The following is a 19,983-nucleotide window of genomic DNA, read 5'->3' as shown; positions in this document are numbered from 1 at the left end:
TAAAAGTGGAATGAATAAATAAATAAATAAATAAAATGTGAGTGACACTGCCAGGGTGCCTCAAAGGGAACAAGCTGGTCATGCACAAGTGGGAATAAAGCCACCCCCCACCCCCACACACTCCCGTGGCCAGTTTGCTCTTCTCCAGGATGGCTGCTGTGATGGCAATGATTTTGCTGCCTTCTCTTGGCTTGCTCTCCTCCTGGCAGCTGCCTATGTGTTGGGATGAGTGTAGAAGCTGCAGAGAAGGCATGGCTGGGTATAGGAAATGCCTCATAGGAGAACAGTGCTTAGAGGAACTACAGGCAACTTATGAACCACTGGTGAATGCCATTGGTCCCGCACAAATATTCTAAAACCATTCCATTCCAAATGACTTATATGCACAGGTGCTTAGTTCTTATATCCGGTTTAAAGTAGAATATCTGTACTGTGAAGAAATATGTTACTCAATAAGGAAGCTCCCATACAACATCCTCTAAAGTAAAACAGCAGTGGCTTCTACTCAGACGTTACTTGGTCTAAATCACACAATGTGGATTTGAACAACCAAGTTGTGACAAGTGAAAGAATCAGATCATACATTTTTTTTGCATCTTCAAGGAGTGGGCTGCAGTCATGTTTGGCCCAAATACTAATCTGATTTGGTATTCCGGTGCACGCTAGAGGTGTGCATTTGGCTTTGCAGAAAATCCCAAATCTGGAGAAAGTAAAAAATTGCATTTTTTCAGGATTCCCCATAGGCATCAACTGGGGTCTTTAAATCCTCTTGCTCCGTTACAATCTGTGGTGAAACTTTGTGAGGATCGGGGAGGGGTGTGTGTGTGTTTTTTTAAGGTAGAGGACACAAATTTGCAGAATAGACTCCCCTAACAAGAAGCCCCAAATTTGGTAAAAATTGGGGCAGGGGATCCCATTTTATTAGCCCTCCTTTCCCCTTCATTTTGGGGCTGATAAAATTGGACCCTCTGACCTAATCTTTACCAGTTAAATAGTTGCTTGGTGTGGAGATGCTGTATTCTGCAGATACTTGTTTCATAACAATAGTAGAGTATTTAAAGAGATCCATGCTAAATAATATATGTTCTGTGAAGTCACTGACATTTTTAGCTTCTCTAGAGTCATAAACAAAATTACCCAGCATGCCAACTTGTGTGAACAGAGCTATGAATAAGAAAAGTCTGTTAAAAAGTGCTGCACGTTTCTTAGGGGGCCACCAAAACCTCTCCCCAGAGTTTCAGCAGGCTTATGTCAGTTCTGAACTGGGCTAAAGCGAAGGCCACATCTGTGTGCACTGTGTCACTATATAGTCACAAGAAACATTCCTTATTTTATCCTAAACTGTTGAGAAGACATCTGACCTTGGCTCATGTTTTCCTACCCAAAAGGATGAGTTTGGTGAAAAGACAGAAGTTGGATCTGTGCTTAAAAGGCTGCATTTGAAGTATTTTCTATATTCCATTCCCCTGCCAGTACCTTTTAATTTGTACAGTGGTAAACCTAGGAAGCTGTTTTATATGTGAATTTCAGTGAACCTCTAACAAGGCTGGCTGCTTTCTGGTTGGCTGCTTGAAAGTGTTCTCTATTCTGTATTAACTTGCTGTGCCTTAAGGTGGATTTTGTACAATAATCAGGTTGGTTCGGATATCTGTAAAGTTCCTGAAATGTAGACTTTTCATTTAAGTGAAATTAGCTCTAGTGGAAAAAAAAAAACCTAATACTTCAGCCAGTTTTTGATGCCTAATGTCATTTCCGTTCAATTTTGTGAGTGTGCAGTTCAGGAAGGGTACTGAGAAAAACCTGGTGGTACCAACCAAATATGTTTGCAAGTATGGAATATTACACTGGGAAAATGAATCAGTGGCTGTACAATCTAAAACAAGACTTGAAAAATGTTCCAAGAATAGAAAGAGGGAGTATAATCACCAGTATATCTTTTCCTGGGATTACAGTTCTGCAAAACAACAAACCACAGCCCTTTTCCTCTTCCCTGCAAAGAATGGTGTTACCCTTCTGTTACAGAGAACTCTTGCCCTCCAAGGGTTTTGTAAGAGAACACAGGAGATGCAGATACAGTGTAGTAGAAGGCTTTCATAGCCAGATTCAACTGGTTCTGGTGGGTTTTCTGGCAGGTAGTGTGGGTCAGACTTTAATTTTGTTCCTAATAGTTGACGCTGCTTCTGTGGTTGGTATTCAGAGGTGGTGCATTTCCACAGAGAAAAGTCTGTTTCACACTGTGTCTAAGTGAGAAGGGAAATTTAGACATAGTGTGAAACAGATTTTCTCTGTGATACACCTCTGAAGATGCCAGCCACAGATGCAGGCGAAACGTTAGGAACAAGATCCACCAGACCAATACCCACCAGAAACAGTGTAGTGGGTTCGAATAGTGGTTACCACCTTTAAAGTGACTGTTATTTGAAACTGCAGAGCCAAGCTTGTGGTCTGAACACCCTGTGAGCATCACACTTATGAGGAAAAGAAACATGATATAAGCTGGACATGACAGGTTGTCAAAAGTGTCTGAGGTCATAATGCTCTGTAATCTGGTTCGTGAGCACAGTGCCCTGCCTCCAAATACTTGCAGGATCGGCCATCTATTATGGTAATAGACCTTTAGACAGAAGGCCTATTATGTTCTTCTGTTGGCAAATCAAAAATTGTTTGTTTTAATATAGTAACTGGTTTTTCTAGTTCTTAAATGATCTTTAGCACTTGCGTATTATGCATACAGTTTCCAAAGATGCTAATAGACTGTAGGGAAAGCTGTTTAACTTGCAAGTGGATTCCTGCTTCCCAAAGGAGCAAAAGAAAGACATTTAGCTTCACAACGGGGTGTCATCGAGGAATACAAGTAGAGCCCAAATCACGATTGTTTCATTGCCTGTGCTATGCCTTAAATATAAAATCATTCAATTCCCCTCATAGATGAAAGTAACAGTTGTTGTATCAGCAGCCTCTAGTAAGCCAGACGTACAATTTGAAGGTAGGAGACAACTCTGCTATTACCAGCTTTAGCTCTGCGCTTCTAGAATAGCCTCAGCAAAGTTCATGACAATCACAAGGCTATTGTGGGCTACACAGCGTGTTCAAGATCGCAAACTTTGCTCAAACATCTGCATTGTGTCACTGTGAAAGGAAAAATTCCCCTTGTATGTGGAACTACTTTTGTGTTTTTCTGCAGAGGTCTTTAGGTAGAACTCTCAAATCGGCCGGAGCTCAAGTTATCAGCTGGCTTCAGCTGTTAAAAGACTGCACTTCTGATCATCAACCAAGCCAAAGCTGAAGCAGTATATTTATTCTGTGGAGCACTGGCTAGAAATCGCCCTGCCACAATTAGACTTCGGTTGCCAATTCTATTCAGTAGCACTGTTGTTTGGATTAGGAGGTAATTAAGTCAGTCAATGGATGAATGACTGAAATGCCCGCTCACTGCTATTTTTCACAATGATAGCCACAACAGCAAAACAGTGAATGAGAGCAATAGATGATACTCTAGCAAATGTATATAAACATCTTGATATTTGACATATGTAAGCATTATATTTAAGTGTTAAGGGGATTAATAAATGGATTCACTTTTTACAGACGTTCGGCCTTCGTCCTCATTTGAATGAAAAGCATGAACTGTGTTTTTGAAAACCTCCAGTCACTTCAGAGTTGTACACAGCATTTGCAGGGCTGTGACCTCTGATGACAGAGCATGCCCCATTACAATAGCCTTTTCCACACAAGTTGCTGAAAACGTTTCCAGCCTGCTAATGCCGTGCATTTTTCCATGGACTTCCACGTGATTTTTCCTCCGTTTGGTTCGGGAAACGTTTTCAACAACCTTTTGCTTCGTTTTCAAAAACACCTTTGCCTGAAATGTTTCCAAACTAATTTCCTGTGTAGTGAGTTCATACTGATAAAATCTTTTCTTGCCCACTCCAAAACTTGGTAGTTCTCCATGCCCTCTGTGCAGTCGGCCATCTTCCCCTTTGACACTCAGTCCGCCATTTTTTTTCCGTACTTTACCTCGCTGCTTCCCCCTTCCTCTCAATTTTTTTGCCATTTCTTGTGGTTTCCTCCCCACCCCTCCATTTTAAAATAATTGAATCAGCAAAAAAACAATTAATGGCAGACAGGAAACAACATTTGGAGGAGTGCAGACAAACATCGTCGGAAACGATGGGGTCAAAAAAACCCTTTAAAATGGGGGAAGCGCCGGGTGCAGAAAAGCCCATATCAGTTTAGTTGTACAGTGTGTACAAAGCTAAAAAGTTGTCATCAGCCCCAGTCCAAATCTAGGAGACATAAAAAATTGTATTTGCAAGGCAAGTTGTGCAAGCACGTGGACAAAAATGCACATTTGGCTTATTCAGAAACTGTCCCATTAAAAACCATGCAGTGCAGACACCTGCTTGTGTTCAGATGCATCTCCGACTGCACATCGTCTTTACTTGCCTTCATTAAATGGTTATGTGTGTAGAATCTACCTCTTTGTGGGAACGACATCAGTTCATTTGATTCTTTCAGTGCAGCTGGAGAGGCATTGAAATAGACGTCTGGTATCTTTTACTGTTAACACAAAGCATGACATCAGCTTGATAAAATGCTGCTCAGGGTGGAACGTACTTGTGAAGGCTTTGTAATAGCGTGGTGACGGGAACTAGCAGTTGGCCTGTGATTATCTTTGAGGTCTTATTCCCAGGGACGCTTCAAATAGGATGGTTACTTGTGGCTATAGTGCTGCCTCAGTACAGATGGCTTTTCCATTTCTATAATTTGTGAGAGAAAAGCATACAGGCACAATAAAGGAACTTTATTGTGGTTAATATCGCTCCTTTGAAGGCTAATGTTCACTCAGGCTCTCCTTTTAATAAAAAAAATGGCTTCTGTTGTGTTAAAAACCTAAATGAAATAACCAGATCTGCAAGAATCTTTTTATGGGCGAAATGGAGGGAATTTAATATATGAGCATCATATGTAATTAGGGCTGTTTCCAGGACCTAGGATCCAAAGAACTGCCTAGCTAGAGCTATGCACTCAAGGTAATATGCCTAATCACCAGTCAAAAACCACTTTTGAAAGCAGCTTTTTAGAGCAGGTTGTAAAGGTGGTGCGTGCTTACAGTATTTTGTCCTAAAATCATACAGGCAGGTACCAGTTTGAGCATGCCTGAACACCAATTTAGATTCCTGTCAGGGTTTTCAGATTTCATTCTTTGCAGAAGCCACCTGTATCAGAACCAGAACTGTTTACATACACATAACCATGGCTGAAAGAGATTGATTTATTGAAATAAGGAGTTGCAAGTTTAGGTACTAAAACTGCAAGCCGTACGCATTAAATCACACGCATTAAATCACACGGCAGACACTTGGTGTAGGGGTGTCAGGCCAGATCTGTTCAGCCCCTTGACAAAGTTCTCCTATTGAACCTTCAAATGCCGTCTGCAAAACCTCCAAGCCACTCTAAGCTCATTGGGAGAAGTGGGGGGATTAGGGCAATAGTTCCATCTCACTTCAATTCCACAATCCAATCATAATTTTTTAATCCCATCGCCTCCTACGATCAGCCGGCATTTAGCATTAGTGCAAATATCACTTGAGCAGCTGCTGCCTTCTAGCATGTTTCCACCCCACCCTGCCCCCGCCCAGGCCCAGTTTGTCTTCAAGCCTTATAAAGGAGAAATAAGCACCACGTTTTAAAAAGACATGCAGATTTCATTCCTGTTGAAGGTGTCAGTTCAGCTGTTCATTGGCTATGAAGGTACTTGAGCAGGGTTACAGTCACATATCCTGAGCGGTATTCTCCACCGGCGAACGGTACACAGGTATATGGTGACCATTTGAGAGTTGTAGTGTGGCTTCCTGCAGACACCACCTGCACAAATAAGAACACTGTTAGAAGAAGAAGAGTTGGATTTATATAGCCCCTTTCTCTCCTGTAAGGAGACTCAAAAGGGGCTTACAATCTCCTTGCCCTTTCCCCTCTCACAAGGTGGGTGGGGCCGAGAGAGCTCTGAAGAACCGTGACTAGCCCAAGGTCACCCAGCTGGCATGTGTTGGATTGCACAAGCTAACCTAGTATACCAAATAAAGTTTCCACAGCTTAAGTGGCAGAGTAGTGAATCAAACCTGGTTCTCCAGATTAGAGTGTACCTTCTCTTAACCACTACTTCACACTGGCTCTCCCAGTGTTAGTCCCTTTAATAATCTGAAGAATGTACGGAAATACATTCTAGAGCAGTGGTGGCGAACCTTTGGCACTCCAGATGTTATGGACTACAATTCCCATCAGCCAATTGGCCATGCTGGCAGGGGCTGATGGGAATTGTAGTCCATAACATCTGGAGTGCCAAAGGTTTGCCACCACAGTTCTAGAGGTTACAGCAGCATAAGTTTAGTCCTGTTAAAGTCTTTTGGCTTTAAAAGAGAAAGAAAATAGTGTTAGGCTTATACCTTTGGCATTGTTGCACTGAATATCCTTTATCTCAACTGAATGCATATTATAATCTTTATCATGCAGACTGAAGCATTGGCAGATCGAAAGAAAACCTGGGTATGGGGGGTTGTGCTTTAGTACATGCAAATAAACGCATCGGCTGGTACAAGTTGTTTCAACATGCCAGCTGGTGTGTGTGGAACTTCCTTTCACAGGCCGTTCTTCCTCCTATTCCAGGAAAAGGAACTTAGGCGCCTTGTTTATGACCAGTTCTTACATCAGCCAAAAGAGGTGTAGCTTCCTGATCAATCAAGACGCCATAAAAACCCAGAGAGAAGGACGGTGCCTCCTGCATGCATAAGCACATGTGCACTCCGTCAAGCTGCCGGACACCGTCTTCAATGGGAATACCCCCATTCTTTCACCGCTGCGATGCATCATTACTCACGTGTCATGAGACAAAATCAGAACAAAACCGAACAGCGGCTACATTCATAAGAACATAAGAACAAACCAGCTGGATCAGACCAAAGTCCATCTAGTCCAGCTCTCTGCTACTCGCAGTGGCCCACCAGGTGCCTTTGGGAGCTCACATGTAGGATGTGAACGCAATGGCCTTTTGCAGCTGTTGCTCCCGATCATCTGGTCTGTTAAGGCATTTGCAATCTCAGATCAAAGAGGATCAAGATTGGTAGCCATAGATCGACTTCTCCTCCATAAATCTGTCCAAGCCCCTTTTAAAGCTATCCAGGTTAGTGGCCATCACCACCTCCTGTGGCAGCATATTCCAAACACCAATCACACGTTGCGTGAAGAAGTGTTTCCTTTTATTAGTCCTAATTCTTCCCCCCAGCATTTTCAATGTGTGCCCCCTGGTTCTAGTATTGTGAGAAAGAGAGAAAAATTTCTCTCTGTCAACATTTTCTACCCCATGCATAATTTTGTAGACTTCAATCATATCCCCCCTCAGCCGCCTCCTCTCCAAACGAAAGAGTCCCAAACGCTGCAGCCTCTCCTCATAGGGAAGGTGCTCCAGTCCCTCAATCATTCAGATTATTTTAACAGTTTCACATTCGTCGCTGATGCGAAATAAATGTTGAGTGGGACGAGCGTACGGCAACTTGGGGAATGCGAGCAAAAGATATGAGGTGCAGCAGGGTTAGGCCGAGGAAACCCTGTGAAGGTCACAAACAGCGTTATGATAAAGAGCAGAACTCTCTGCATGAAGCGGCCTCAAGTTGCCAGCCACTTAATTCTCCGTTTTCCTGGGAAGCATGTGATCAATTATGAAGCATTCATCAGCAAATTATGTAATTTAGGATTGGCAAGACTGCTTGGTTCTTGCTACATGTCCTTATTTTCCTAAAGAGGGAGGCGGGGCCGTGGCTTGGAGGCAGAGCATCTGCTTGGCACGCAGAAAGCCCCAGGTTTAATCTCCAGTTAAAGGATTTCGCATTAGGGGATGTGAAAGAACCCCCTCTGCCTGAGACTCCAGAGCAGGGGTGTCCAACTCTGGTGCTTCAGATGTTCAAGGACTACAATTCCCATCAGCCCCTGCTGGCACGGCCAGAGTTGGACACCCCTGCTAGAGAGCAGCTGCCAGTCTGAGCGGGCAATACTGACTCGGATGCACCAGGTGTCTGATTCAGCACAAGGCAGCTTCCTGCTTTAGGGTGATGCTCAAGCAATTATCTGAAGACAGACTTGTGTGTGAATGTATAATATACCTGTTGAGGGAGAAGTCTTTTTCTGAATTGACATGAAGGTCTCCAGCTGCCTTTGTTCCAGATACTGGAATCTTTATCTGCAAGTATAAATAGACAAATTCTTCTGATTTAATATTTAGGAAAATATATGGGCACAACATGCACAAGTTGGAACAGGTTTCATATCTGGATACTCTTACCCAATCAAAAGTAACTGTCAAGTTGACCACTGTGCTCTTTGATAAACAGAAGAAGAGTTTGGGGTGCTGTGTGGTTGCCGGGCTGTATGGCCATATTCCAGCAGCATTCTCTCCTGACGTTTCGCCTGCATCTGTGGCTGGCTGGCATCTTCAGAGATCCTCTGAAGATGCCAGCCGCAGATGCAGGCAAAACGTCCGATGAGAATGCTGCTAGAACACAGCCATACAGCCCGGAAACCACACAGCACCCCAGTGATTCTGACCGTGAAAGTCTTCGACAATACAGAAGAGTTTGGATTTATATCCCCCCTTTCTCTCCTGTAAGGAGACTCAAAGGGGCTTACAAACTCCTTTCCCTTCCCCCCGCCCCACAACAAACACCCTGTGAGGTGGGTGGGGCTGAGAGTGCTCCGAAGATCTATGACTAGCCCAAGGTCACCCAGCTGGCATGTGTTGGAGTACACAAGCTAATATGGACCCTTTCCGCACAAGCCCCTAAAAACGTTTTCAAAACCCCCTATTTGTTGCCATTCACCCCTTCGAAACACTTCCTGCTTGTCATTTTGTGGTTGTTCCATTTTTTAAAAATAACTTCTAAGATCCAATGACACAAGACTACGAAGCCTTGTGATGTGATTTTCTAGAGGTCATGTCTACACAGCTACATAAACCCGGTTCCCCCCAAATTAAAAAAACCCCACTGATGTAAATACAGTGTGTGACAACCAATGTGAGCTCAGAAAATGGAGTCGAAGAGAAAGTCCAGGGACTGCAGAGCAGTGTGGGAAACGTTATAAGAAGAACCGCACAGCCAGTGAAAACACTTCCACAAAAGAAATTGCTTCCAGAAAACCATTTTCAAAAAAAGAATGGCTTGGGTACATCATGCAAATAAATCATTTAGAGGCAGGAAATAAAACGTTTTGGGCTAAAAACCATGCAGAACTCCATGAAGGAAACATTTTATTTCCTGACTCAACACATTTTATTTGATTTATGCGGAAAGGGCCATGCACAGCTAAGTATCCCACTCTCCCTTGCACAAATACCTACAGCATTTCAGAAGAATGACTGAGCGTTCAATTATTACTGTAGATTACTACAGTGTTTGAATGACTGAGATATCTATCCTTAGTTGAAATCACATGACTGCGGGTGCTTTTGACCTTGGATTAGTCACAGTTCTTCGGAACTCTCTCAGCCCCACTCACCTCACAGGTTGTTTGTTATGGGGGTGGGTGAGAAAGGAAAGGAGATTGTAAATCACCTTGACTGTCCTTACAAGAGAGAAAAGTGGAATATAAATCCAAATCTTCTTCTTCTTGAACGGCAACTGTGTTCATATATGAGAGAAACATTCAAATAGCCCTGTTCCTGCCCCATGGTACAGAGTGACAAACTGTAGTACTACAGTCAAAAGCTCTGCTCACCACCTGAGTTCAATTTCTGAAGTCTGATTCAGGTAGCTGGATCAAGGTTGTCTCAGCCTCCCATCCTTCCAAGGTTGGCAAGATAAGTATCCAGCTTGCCAGGGGTAAAGTGTAGAAAACTGGGGAAGGCAATGGCAAACCACCCTGTAAACAAAGTCTGCCTAGCAAATGTTGTGATGTGATGTCACTCCACGGTGCTTTCACCTTGACCTGCTGTTTAACTATTTGTTAACATAGCAGCTCCAAAGTATGAATCCAGCCTTGCTGGTTACAAACCCAAGTTATCCCATCAGCTTCCACCAAACAACCCCTGTTCAAGTCACTGGTTCTTGACCTTGTAAAATCAGCCTGCTGTTTAGCAATGTCCTAATATAGCTCTGAGAGCCGTTGCGGTGCTGTGGTTAAAATAGCAGACTGGGACCTGGGAAACTGAGGCACAAATCCTCACTTGTGCCATGGAAGCTTGCTAAATGATCGACAGCACACTCTCAGCCCTCAGTCTGGCTAGTAGTTGAGTGGGAAACCTCCAAGGAATGCTAGGGTTGTGACACAGAGGCAGGCAATGGCTAAGATCGCGGGATATCTCCATCGCAGTATCAGGGTCTTGATAAATCCTACCCCCTAACTAACATTCAGGCCTTTTGGACTTGCACAAATAACCGGCACTGGGTTAGTGGCTGATTTTCGTTAAAGACCTTTCAAATGCAGATATGGAAGCTTAAGTAATTTGTGGACTGCACTAAACAGCCTTTAAGAGAATGCAGTGAATATTACTGTTGCAGCACGGAATCTCTTATGCTGATGCCAGCTAGAGATACATGCTTGTGTCCTAAGGGCGAGCTGTAAATTACCCTTTTTATTTCGTTAGCATTCCCTGCTCCTCGCCTCCCCTCCGCCCATCTCTTCCCCCTTCATCAGGTTTTAATCCACCTGGCTGTTACCTGTGCTCTTGATTCATCGACACAATTGTGCTTGTCTGTCAGCCTGATGTAATGTACTTTAAGAGGAGGTGCGCCAAGTACCTCCAAGGCTTTGGGGTCCTTATGAAGCTGCTCAAGAGCCTGTTGATAATACTGTGTTCTGGCAAAGCTCTCTGAACAAAAAAAAACCAGAGAAAGAGAGAGAGAGTGAGAGAGTGAGTGAGAGAGAGAGAGGAAAAACACATTCTGGCAACTGTCCCAAATAAACAAAGAATATCTATGAAGCAATATTAATATTTAACAGCTTGATATGGAATGGTGTCTAATTATTCTGATAGGTGCTGCAGTGAAAAAGGCCGAAGGGACACGGGTTCCCTGTTTTCCCCCCCCCCCCCCTCCCCCCACAGATATCCTCCGGAAGAGCTTCCCCTACCCAGCGGACATTTTGCTAGGTAGGGTGCTTGGCGTTATATGCACTCATTCCTCATGCACGGTGTTTGCTTAACTTCCACTGTTCTGTGGCCATCAGGTTGGGAGCTGACATTGAAAAGAAAAATAGCATTATTCAAGCACCCAGCAGTGAGCCTGAGATAACTGGAAGGCTCAGTCGCCGGTGCGATTCATAAATCTTTCTCCTGTTTCTGGCTCCTGTAGATGCCAGATCTCCACTCGTTGCCTCTCCCTGTGAAAGTAAAACCTGAATTGTGCCAAACAGCAATTTTTACAGATTAAAATGTGCTAACTAAGGAAGTTCCATCCATTATGCAAACTTGGGCCAGGGGAGGTTGCACAAACTACACTGTTCAGCTGCTCAGATGACTGAATTTGGGTTATCGAGGTGCAGACCACTGAAGCAACTGAAAGCTATCACAAGTTAGTATCACGTTTCCCACATGTCATGTACAGCAGTACATGACTTTGGAGAAGTGTTGGCACAGTTGTCTAAGCAAGCAACAAGTCTGCTCCACACGTCTGTTTCCCAGACCAAGGTCGAACAGGACAAAAGAAGGAGGCGGGCACATCTCACAGCTGTTACTGTCCTAGATCCAGCTGTTGCAGGGCCCAGGACAACTAGCAACACTCCTTTCCTGACTCATTCATCCCCCACTCCCTGCCCAGCTGATGTATAAAGGATCCCTCATATGCATGCAGAACCTCACCCTTCGCTATTGCAACTCCGCACCTGCACAGGCCAGAATTTGCACACTGCTAGTGCAATCCTCAGTCGAATTGCATGCTTCCAATTCTGTTGACTTCAGTGGATTGAGAATGGTGCAGCTGTTTAGGACTGCACAGTCAGAGGCTGGCCTCTGCACAGTCCGGCTGGCCTCTACAAGGGCCAGGGCTTTTACGGCTCTGGCCCCTACCTGGTGGAACAGGCTTCCAGGTGAGATCAGGGCCCTGCGAGACTTACAAAGTTTCTGCAGGGCCTGCAAAATGGACCCGTTCCGCCAGGCGTTTGGCCAGCAGGGATGATGTCAACTCCGCCATAAGAACACCTGGCCTCCCGTGGGAACATAAAAGAGGGGGAGGGGTGGAAGTCATCTGTAGTTTTAGTATTTTATGTATTTTATGTAAATTATGATGTTTTATGATGTTTTAAATTGTTTATTATTGATGGACACCGCCCTGAGCCTTCGGGGAGGGTGGTATATAAATATAAATAAATAAATAAATAAATAAATAAATAAATAAATAAATAAATAAATAAATAAATAAATAAAGGCCTGCCCCTGCTACTCCACAGTCAAGTGTGCATCTGGGATTGCAGTAGCAATAGCGTTTTGTGTACGTGCAAGGTCTTGGAGTAGGTGTGATCATGTGTGCCACTGTCTCCAGAACTGCATGAAGTGGCCTCTGCATGTATAAATAGTGAACTGGGTTTTGTATGTTGTAGTGGTTAGGAGCGGTGGACTCTAATCTGGAGAAGTGAGTTTGATTCCCCGCTCCTCCACGTGAGCGGTGGACACTAATCAGGTGAACTGATTCGTTTCCCCTCTCCTACGCGTGAAGCCTGCTGGGTGACCTTCCTTGGGCCAGTCACAGTCCTCTCTGCACTCTCTCGGCCCCACCGACCTCAGAAGTGCCTGTTGCAGGGAGAGGAAGAGTTTGTAAGCTGCTTTGAGACTCCTTAACAGTTGAGAAAAGAAGGGTATAAATCCCAACTCTTCTTCTTAATATAACCTGACCAGAGGCTGAGAGAAGCCGTATCAGTTTGCTGCCGCAGCTTCTATTCATTAGTCAAACATCAATGTGGCTTCCAGACATGGTTGCCCTTTTGGAAACAACAGTTCCTTTGGCTTGCAATCAAGATATCAAGTGGGACATTGTGCAGATCACAATATCACACCACAGCAGGTGCGTCAGTGATGCAAAAAAAGCCATTAAAGGTTGCTTTGATTTTGCTGCAGTACCTGGCTGCAAACTAACAACCCATCTTCTCCCATTAGGTTAATGAAAAACAATCCTTGTAGCAGAGACTCTTAAGTAATTACTTTGAGACAGAAGACGGTAACGTCTCTGTCAGTGTCAGCGATTGTATTTTAAACGCCTTCCTCATAAATCTGCGGCAAACCTATCCGAACCGCAGGTTTCTCCGAAATATTTCATACATGAGTCAGGTCTTGCATGCTAGAAAAGTGTGCGAACCTAGAGCTTTCACAACTGCTTTAGTGGTAGGAAGTGCTCTCAAGCCACAACTGATTTACGGCGGCCCTGTAGGGTTTGCCAGGCCAGAGACGAACAGGTGGTTTGCCACTGCCTGCCTGTGTGTAGCTACCCAGGACTTCCTGGATGGTCTCCCATCTAAGTACTAAAACCAGAGCCGACCCCGCTTTGCTTTCGAGACCTGATGAGATCGGGCTGCTAGCCTGAGCCATCCAGATCAAGGCCATACCTGCTTTCAGGAGATCTAAAAGAAAGAGTTCTACTACAGCAAACAGGTCTACGCAGAGGCGTATCAGAGGGAAATTGTGCCTGGAGACAACCCCTTCTCCAGGTGCCCCCCCCGTACTCGGGGGCATGGCTCAGGGGCACCAGCTTTTGCCCTCCCCCAAGCCAGGGGACGGAATGCCCAGGCGTGCTCTGTGGTTGCCCGCCACCGAGCCACGCCCCCAGCCTCCCTGCAGTCCGAGCCACGCCCCTGGACTCCGTGCAGGCCAGCAGGGCCTGGAGAGGGCAAAAGCTGACCTGCAGGGAGGCGGAGCTCGGTGGTCTCAGCTGGGGCGCACGACTGTTGGCCATGTGGTGGGGCGCCTGGTACCCGGCGCCCCACGTGACCAAAAGGCATGCGCCCAGGGACATAGGTGACTCCATACCCCTATAGGCCATATGCCTCTGGGTCCATGTGTGTCAGCCTAAAACTCACTGTGTTGGACCCGCTGGACATTTCCACTGATCGGGGAGGGGGGGAGGAGAGATTTTTTTACTGATGCTCCCTCTGAAGCAGACCCCCAACTCCAATTCTGCTTCTGGGGATGCCCTCTCTCCTGGAGCCATATTTTGTGGGTCACCTGGGGCAATCCTGTTCTGATGATCGAACTCCTCCACATCAGTAGAGTTTCTATACAGGATCCCATATGTCCCAGTTCTATACAGGACCCCATATGTCCCGGTTCGACCTCTGCATTCGGCAGAGGCCAACCTACTGGAGATCCCTGGCCTCTCAATGATGCGGCTGGCCTCCACTCGGGCCAGGGCCTTTACGGCCGCTGCCTGGTGGAACACTCTTCCTCCAGCTGTCCGGGCCCTGCGGGACCTTGGCGATTTCCGCAGGGCCTGTAAGACTGAGTTGTTCCACCGGGCCTTTGGAGAGGCCAGCTGCTGAGTGTGCCCCCCCCCATTCCATTCCATCCCATGGGTTCTCAATACCATCAAGACCCATTGTCTCCCACCTCCTCCTTTTTAGGAGGATTAAGTTAAGTTTAAGTTAAATAAGGTCTCCGTGGGATGCCTATCCTAGGAAGTAATTGCTGGTTTTAACTGTATTTATGGAAGCTACATTATGATGGTTTTATGGTTTTATGTTGTACACCGCCCAGAGCCCTTCGGGGATGGGGCGGTATATTAAATTAAATAAATAATAATAATAAATAATCCATCCCATTAGCAGCCCATGCCAAGGCAATCCACATTCTGCCCCACATATAAGGTGAATTCCAAAAATTACCGAAATCTCTCAGCAAGACAAAAAAGCATCCTGTGTTTAAACACTCCACACAACAACTCTGTCAATCACACTCAGACACAAGGCAGTACTTCAAAAACATTACGATCCTGTATCTCTGTTGATGTGAAACAAAGCAGTTATAAACTGAACAAGAAGGAAATCTTGAACGCTGAAGTCAAACGCCTCGCTGAGAACTTTGAACAAGAGGAACAAACAGCAGAAAGAGATGGCAGAATGGTGGAGCAATACTACTTTTGAAAGCTTCTACACAGTAAAAAAAAATCCTTGCAAATTATCCACATAAACATCTGTTTGCTGAACATTTTGTTTTTAGGTGCATGGGCATTAAAAATGCGTTTTCCCGTCACCGCCAGTGTGAAGTAGTACAGCCCATTCGGCCACCTCAGCCTCGCAAATGTGAAGACTTGATCGAAGTTGCTAACCGTGATGGAACTTACTCTGCATGTAGTAGTACATAAGGGAACATCCCCCACCAGATACAATTCCCAGATAAATAGCCAGTTGCTGAAGTTTCCTCAAAGACGCTGGCATGATTTTGTTCCCTGAGGGGAAGAAGGAGAGGGGGGAAAAAAAGACTTATTGTATACGAGCAAAATGGGGGAATTTTGCCAAAAGTCTTTTCAATATGCCAGCAAAACAGGACTGAATAAAAGCTCTACATGCAGCGTTTAGTTAGTTCGGGGGGCCCTGCGGTTCTGTCGGAGGAAATCCAGGATGAGAACTGAGCAAGCTCGATACCTCTGCTCGAATACGCTCATTCGTCTCTTCTGGAGATGCCACTGTTTTGCTAATTGCCAAGGAGAAAATGACCTCCCCGGTGTGGCTTGCAGCCAGAAAAGTGACATATTGTTCTTGCCAGCTTCCCATGCGGGCCAAATAATACAGTATTCAGACTTCGAGAGGGGGGGGGGAACAGATTTACCTCAAACTGAAATGTCACCCTGAAGGAGTAAACACCGGGGGTGGATTTGGCTAGGGGGACTTCAGAAGGAAAAACCTAGCTGACTTCATTGCCAGTAAGCGCACAGTCTGTGTTTCAGCAGCATTTCGCTTTCACTCACTCATTCACACACAAAGAAAAGGGAGGGGAAGGGAAATGATAAACAGGAAAGTTTAGCAATGGACTTCCCTCACCAGCTTGGTTTTCTTCCTGCTACTTGCCCGGCCTATTTGCAAGAACCGCATACCTTTTATCTGCCTGAACGCCAGAACAAAGTAACAAATACCGCAGAGAAAGGGAAAGGGTCAGTGCCGTCAAACAGCTTGACCAGAATAATGAACAACTTTGTCTTCTGCCATACGGTTATATTACTGAAAAAAGAAAATGATCACAGGTTCAGAAAAATCTCAGTTGTACCCAACCTACATATGCATAAGTCTGCACTTCCTGTCTAAAAGTTGTTCACCTCATCATCGAATCATGTTTGTTGGGTATATTTGGTCAATATAGAAGAGATTGCCCAGTCATGGAAGCGTGGTATTGAGTGCAGTAAAAACGACCTTCTCAAAAAGTAAACTGCAAAATGTAAAATTTGCATTTATTCAACTGGATTCTGTTCACTTTCTTGTTGCAGTTGAAAGAAAGGTAGAAATCCTAATCTGACGAATACATTTCCCTATACAAGTGGCCAGCTAATCCGGTGTCATATGAGTGCAAGTATGGAATATTTGCTTCCTCAGGAGAGACCTGTAGAAGCGTCTGACTCCATGCCAGTCCATGTGGAAAGTGATACAAAGAACAATGGCTACTGAGAGAGAAGGAAGAGGAGTCAGAGGACAGCTCCCAATAGATGACACTTATACACTTAGAGAGATTTAGCACCACCACCCAATGTCCAGGAATGCTGAGTTGCTATGACTCCAACAATGGTTAACATAAGGGCGTATCCCCCCTCTTTAAAGTCTCTTTCAAAGATGAATTTAGACAACCATGGACCAAGGGTAACCAAGTTACGAGTGTGCATATAGCTGCTTCATAAGCGTGCTACCTATACTGTCAGTACGGAGACCAATTTTACCTCAGTTCTTGCATAATGTTCTCCTGCCGGTTAGGTGGGAAACGCTCTGACTGCCATGCCTATAGGATTGCAGTATTCACCTATGACCCCTATTGACAAGAGCCAAAAAGAACTGAAGAGTGCTCCTATGGGACTCCCACCAGTTTTGACAAGACTTGCTTGGGAGACTGTTCCAAGAGATGACATCCTATCAGCCCCATCCAAAGGTCCAGATCCCTGCTGTGCTGCCCCCCCGCCCCAAGAAGGCTTCCCAGCTGAGCCCTGCTATACTATTACAGTGCAGCCCTGCTGGAAAAACATGGAGAATGAATACATCCCAAATGTCACTGTTTGGAGACTCTGGGAAGACAAGATGTCCTTGAAAGTTACAGGGAATGCAGTTTGAACAAGTTCACTGTTACAAATTCTCGGATAACTATTTTGATGCTCAAATGACATGGAAAAGGCATTTGAAACATACTGCAAACAGCTTCCACCTTCTGTCTATATCTATGAAGAAATCCTACTTTACAAATGGCGGGCAGTCCTTTCCCAGCACTGTTCAAACGATATAATTCAAAGATTTTCCCTGCTATCCTATATGGAGCTCCATTGTGGCAAATTTTTAAATTTTATTTTATGCAGCCCCTCCCCCTCCTCCTCTTTTGGGCTCAGGATGGCTTACAACAGTGGTCCTCAACCTGGGGGGTGGGACCTCTTTGGGGGTTGAACCAGAGGTGGGATCCAGCAGGTTCTCACAGGTTCCCGAGAGTAGGTTACTAATTATTTGTGTGTGCCGAGAGGGGGTTACTAACTGGTGATTTTGCCACATGATTTTCGCCTTAGTTACGCCCCTCCTCAGCAGTAGCGCGCAGAACTTGAAGCCGTCTAGCAGGAGGTGCACTGGCGTGCGTGGCAGCCTGCGCCTGCGTGCATTCGTTTCCCGCCCAAGGACCGGCGCAGCGGCTGCGTCCTTGCCACAGCCCTGCCCAGGAATGACCTGCCCCCAGAATGCCCAGCCCTGCCCCCGTCGTGCCCCACCCAGCTCCATTGGCGCTACTCGACAGTTTGAATCCCACCACCATTGGAACCTGTTACTAAAATTTTTGGATCCCACCACTGGGTTGAACCTAAGGGTCGCCTAAGACTCCCTGCATCAGTGTTCTCCATCTGTAAAATGGATACATGTTAGGGTTGGGGGTCACCACAACATGAGGAACTGTATTAAAGGGTCACGGCATTAGGAAGGTTGAGAACCACTGGCTTACAACGATTCATATAACAATTAAAACAGCTAAAAACATAGCAAAATAATTTATGTTTACAGTGATCCGGGATGGCGGTTAAATAGGTGAACACATTCATTGAGGATTAGTGGTGGATATATACACACAGAGAGAGTCTGTAATGATATGTTGTACCTGTTCGAGTTCTCTCCTGCTGATTCTTTGATCTGAGCCTCAAAGAGTGGCCTGAAAAGAGAACGAAATGTGTTATTTTTTTTCCAACTAGTCAGAAACAGACATTAATTCCTTCTTCCCCTTTCCTCCATTTCCAGATTTAAAAATACACCAAACGAGAAGAACTTTGACATTGTGAACTGAGAAATATGCCCTGTTTCCATTCAAACCACTAGAGAGGAGTCATATACATGATATACAATGAATCCACAAATCACAGCATATAGTTTCTTTTAAGAACTCTGTTGCTTGAGGGTCTGACTGCTTTCTAATTGACTGCACATAAAACAGACAAATGCACCACTTTCCATCTGCATCATTCAAAGTGGGAGGAGGGGACACGAGACATTTCCCTTTGAGCAAAATGAAGGTATGGGGGAATGTAAATGCTTGAGCACATAAAATAGGCCTCACAAGCCACTGTTTTCTCTTATGTGCTTTATCCCCTGCAGCAGAGTTCCCAAGGAAAAGTCAGGGTAAATAAATAAAATCATAGCTATGCAATGCGTTTGTCAGCAGAAAGTGTTTTGTAATGAGCATTGCAGAAGCCACCAATGTTTCTATGCACGATTACCTCAGGTTCTCCTATTAAAGAGTCCCCCCCCCCCCGTCACACCCTTTCTGTGGAGTTCATTGCAGAACATTTCTTCCCGCCTATTAGGAATGCAACATGATGTATCTCTTTTATCCCTTTGGACTGTGACATAAGTATATGGTAGGATTCAGCTGTTTTGTACACTCGGAATATGTTGAGAAGTTCATGTTTCATTCAAAGGAACCCTAAGTCACCGTCCTCTTACGCAGGACGATTGTGACACAGCTGATACACTAGTTTCTGAAATCCGTATTTCATCACCGTGACCGATAAACATCCTAGTTAAACAAGACGTACCATAACTAACTTCTACATATTCTCATCCATTCCCTTACTGGTGACAAAGAAGTTTCCCACAGTTTCTTTCTCCATCTTCCTTGAGACAATAACTACTATATGACAAAGTGCTGCCGTCACAGTGGACTTATGGCAACACCATGGGGTTTAAAAGGAAACTGAAAAGCAGAGGTGGTTTATCATTGCCTTCCGCTGCAAAATCTTCTGTGGTAGTCTCCCCTCCAAGTACTGACCACATTAACTTCCAGGATCTGAGGAGATCAGACTACACCTTACCATTCCACATCCACCAATGTCTAAAAAACTCCTCCACCTGATACTTCCTTAGCACATGTATGTATCTTAGCTTTTGCTGTCTGAAAGGTAGGAAAAATATTTATCAACTCCTACTGCAGTGAGACCTGCAAGAACAATTGGTGGGGGGGGGGGGGGGGAGAGAAAGTTACTCTCTGGGGGTGGAAATCGTTCCATCTATGGAAATACTCCAAAAGTTACTGTACATCATTTTTTTTCAAGAAGCCTCTTGCTTGAGGGTCTCATTCCTTTTTAAGTGGTTGCACATAAGACAGGTGAATGCACAAGTCCAAACAATCTTCCATTCGTGCTTTGGCATCCTGGCTCTTTTCAGCGATGCTGAGTCAGTTCTCGCTACCCCAAACCACCTTACCAACTCGAGCTGATTTAACCCCTCTGGGACATCTCTGAATGTATGGTGTCGGTTTATAGGGAATTTCAGACGGCACTGGGCTACAGGAAGTCC

The 19,983-nt window shown here is 45.0% G+C and overlaps 1 protein-coding gene across 5 annotated transcripts in view; it reads right to left on the bottom strand.

The window, feature by feature from the left end:
* Positions 1-5,261: 5,261 nt before the first annotated feature.
* Positions 5,262-19,983, bottom strand: part of LOC125441092 (cytochrome c oxidase assembly factor 1 homolog) — a 103,710-nt gene continuing 88,988 nt past the window's right edge. For 3 of the 5 annotated variants that reach the window (XM_048511412.1, XM_048511413.1, XM_048511411.1), the window contains 5 exons: positions 18,293-18,343; positions 15,312-15,416; positions 10,707-10,858; positions 8,157-8,233; positions 5,262-5,868 (listed from right to left, as the gene is read on the bottom strand). In XM_048511412.1, the coding sequence (XP_048367369.1) occupies positions 5,775-5,868; positions 8,157-8,233; positions 10,707-10,858; positions 15,312-15,405 (417 nt within the window). In that variant the 5' untranslated portion in view covers positions 15,406-15,416; positions 18,293-18,343 and the 3' untranslated portion in view covers positions 5,262-5,774. The other 2 variants (XM_048511414.1, XM_048511416.1) reach the window with 2 other exon arrangements.

Source organism: Sphaerodactylus townsendi, linkage group LG11, assembly GCF_021028975.2.
Source record: "Sphaerodactylus townsendi isolate TG3544 linkage group LG11, MPM_Stown_v2.3, whole genome shotgun sequence".
Classification (NCBI taxonomy): Eukaryota; Metazoa; Chordata; class Lepidosauria; order Squamata; family Sphaerodactylidae; genus Sphaerodactylus; species Sphaerodactylus townsendi.
This window is presented reverse-complemented; position numbering and strand designations above follow the sequence as displayed.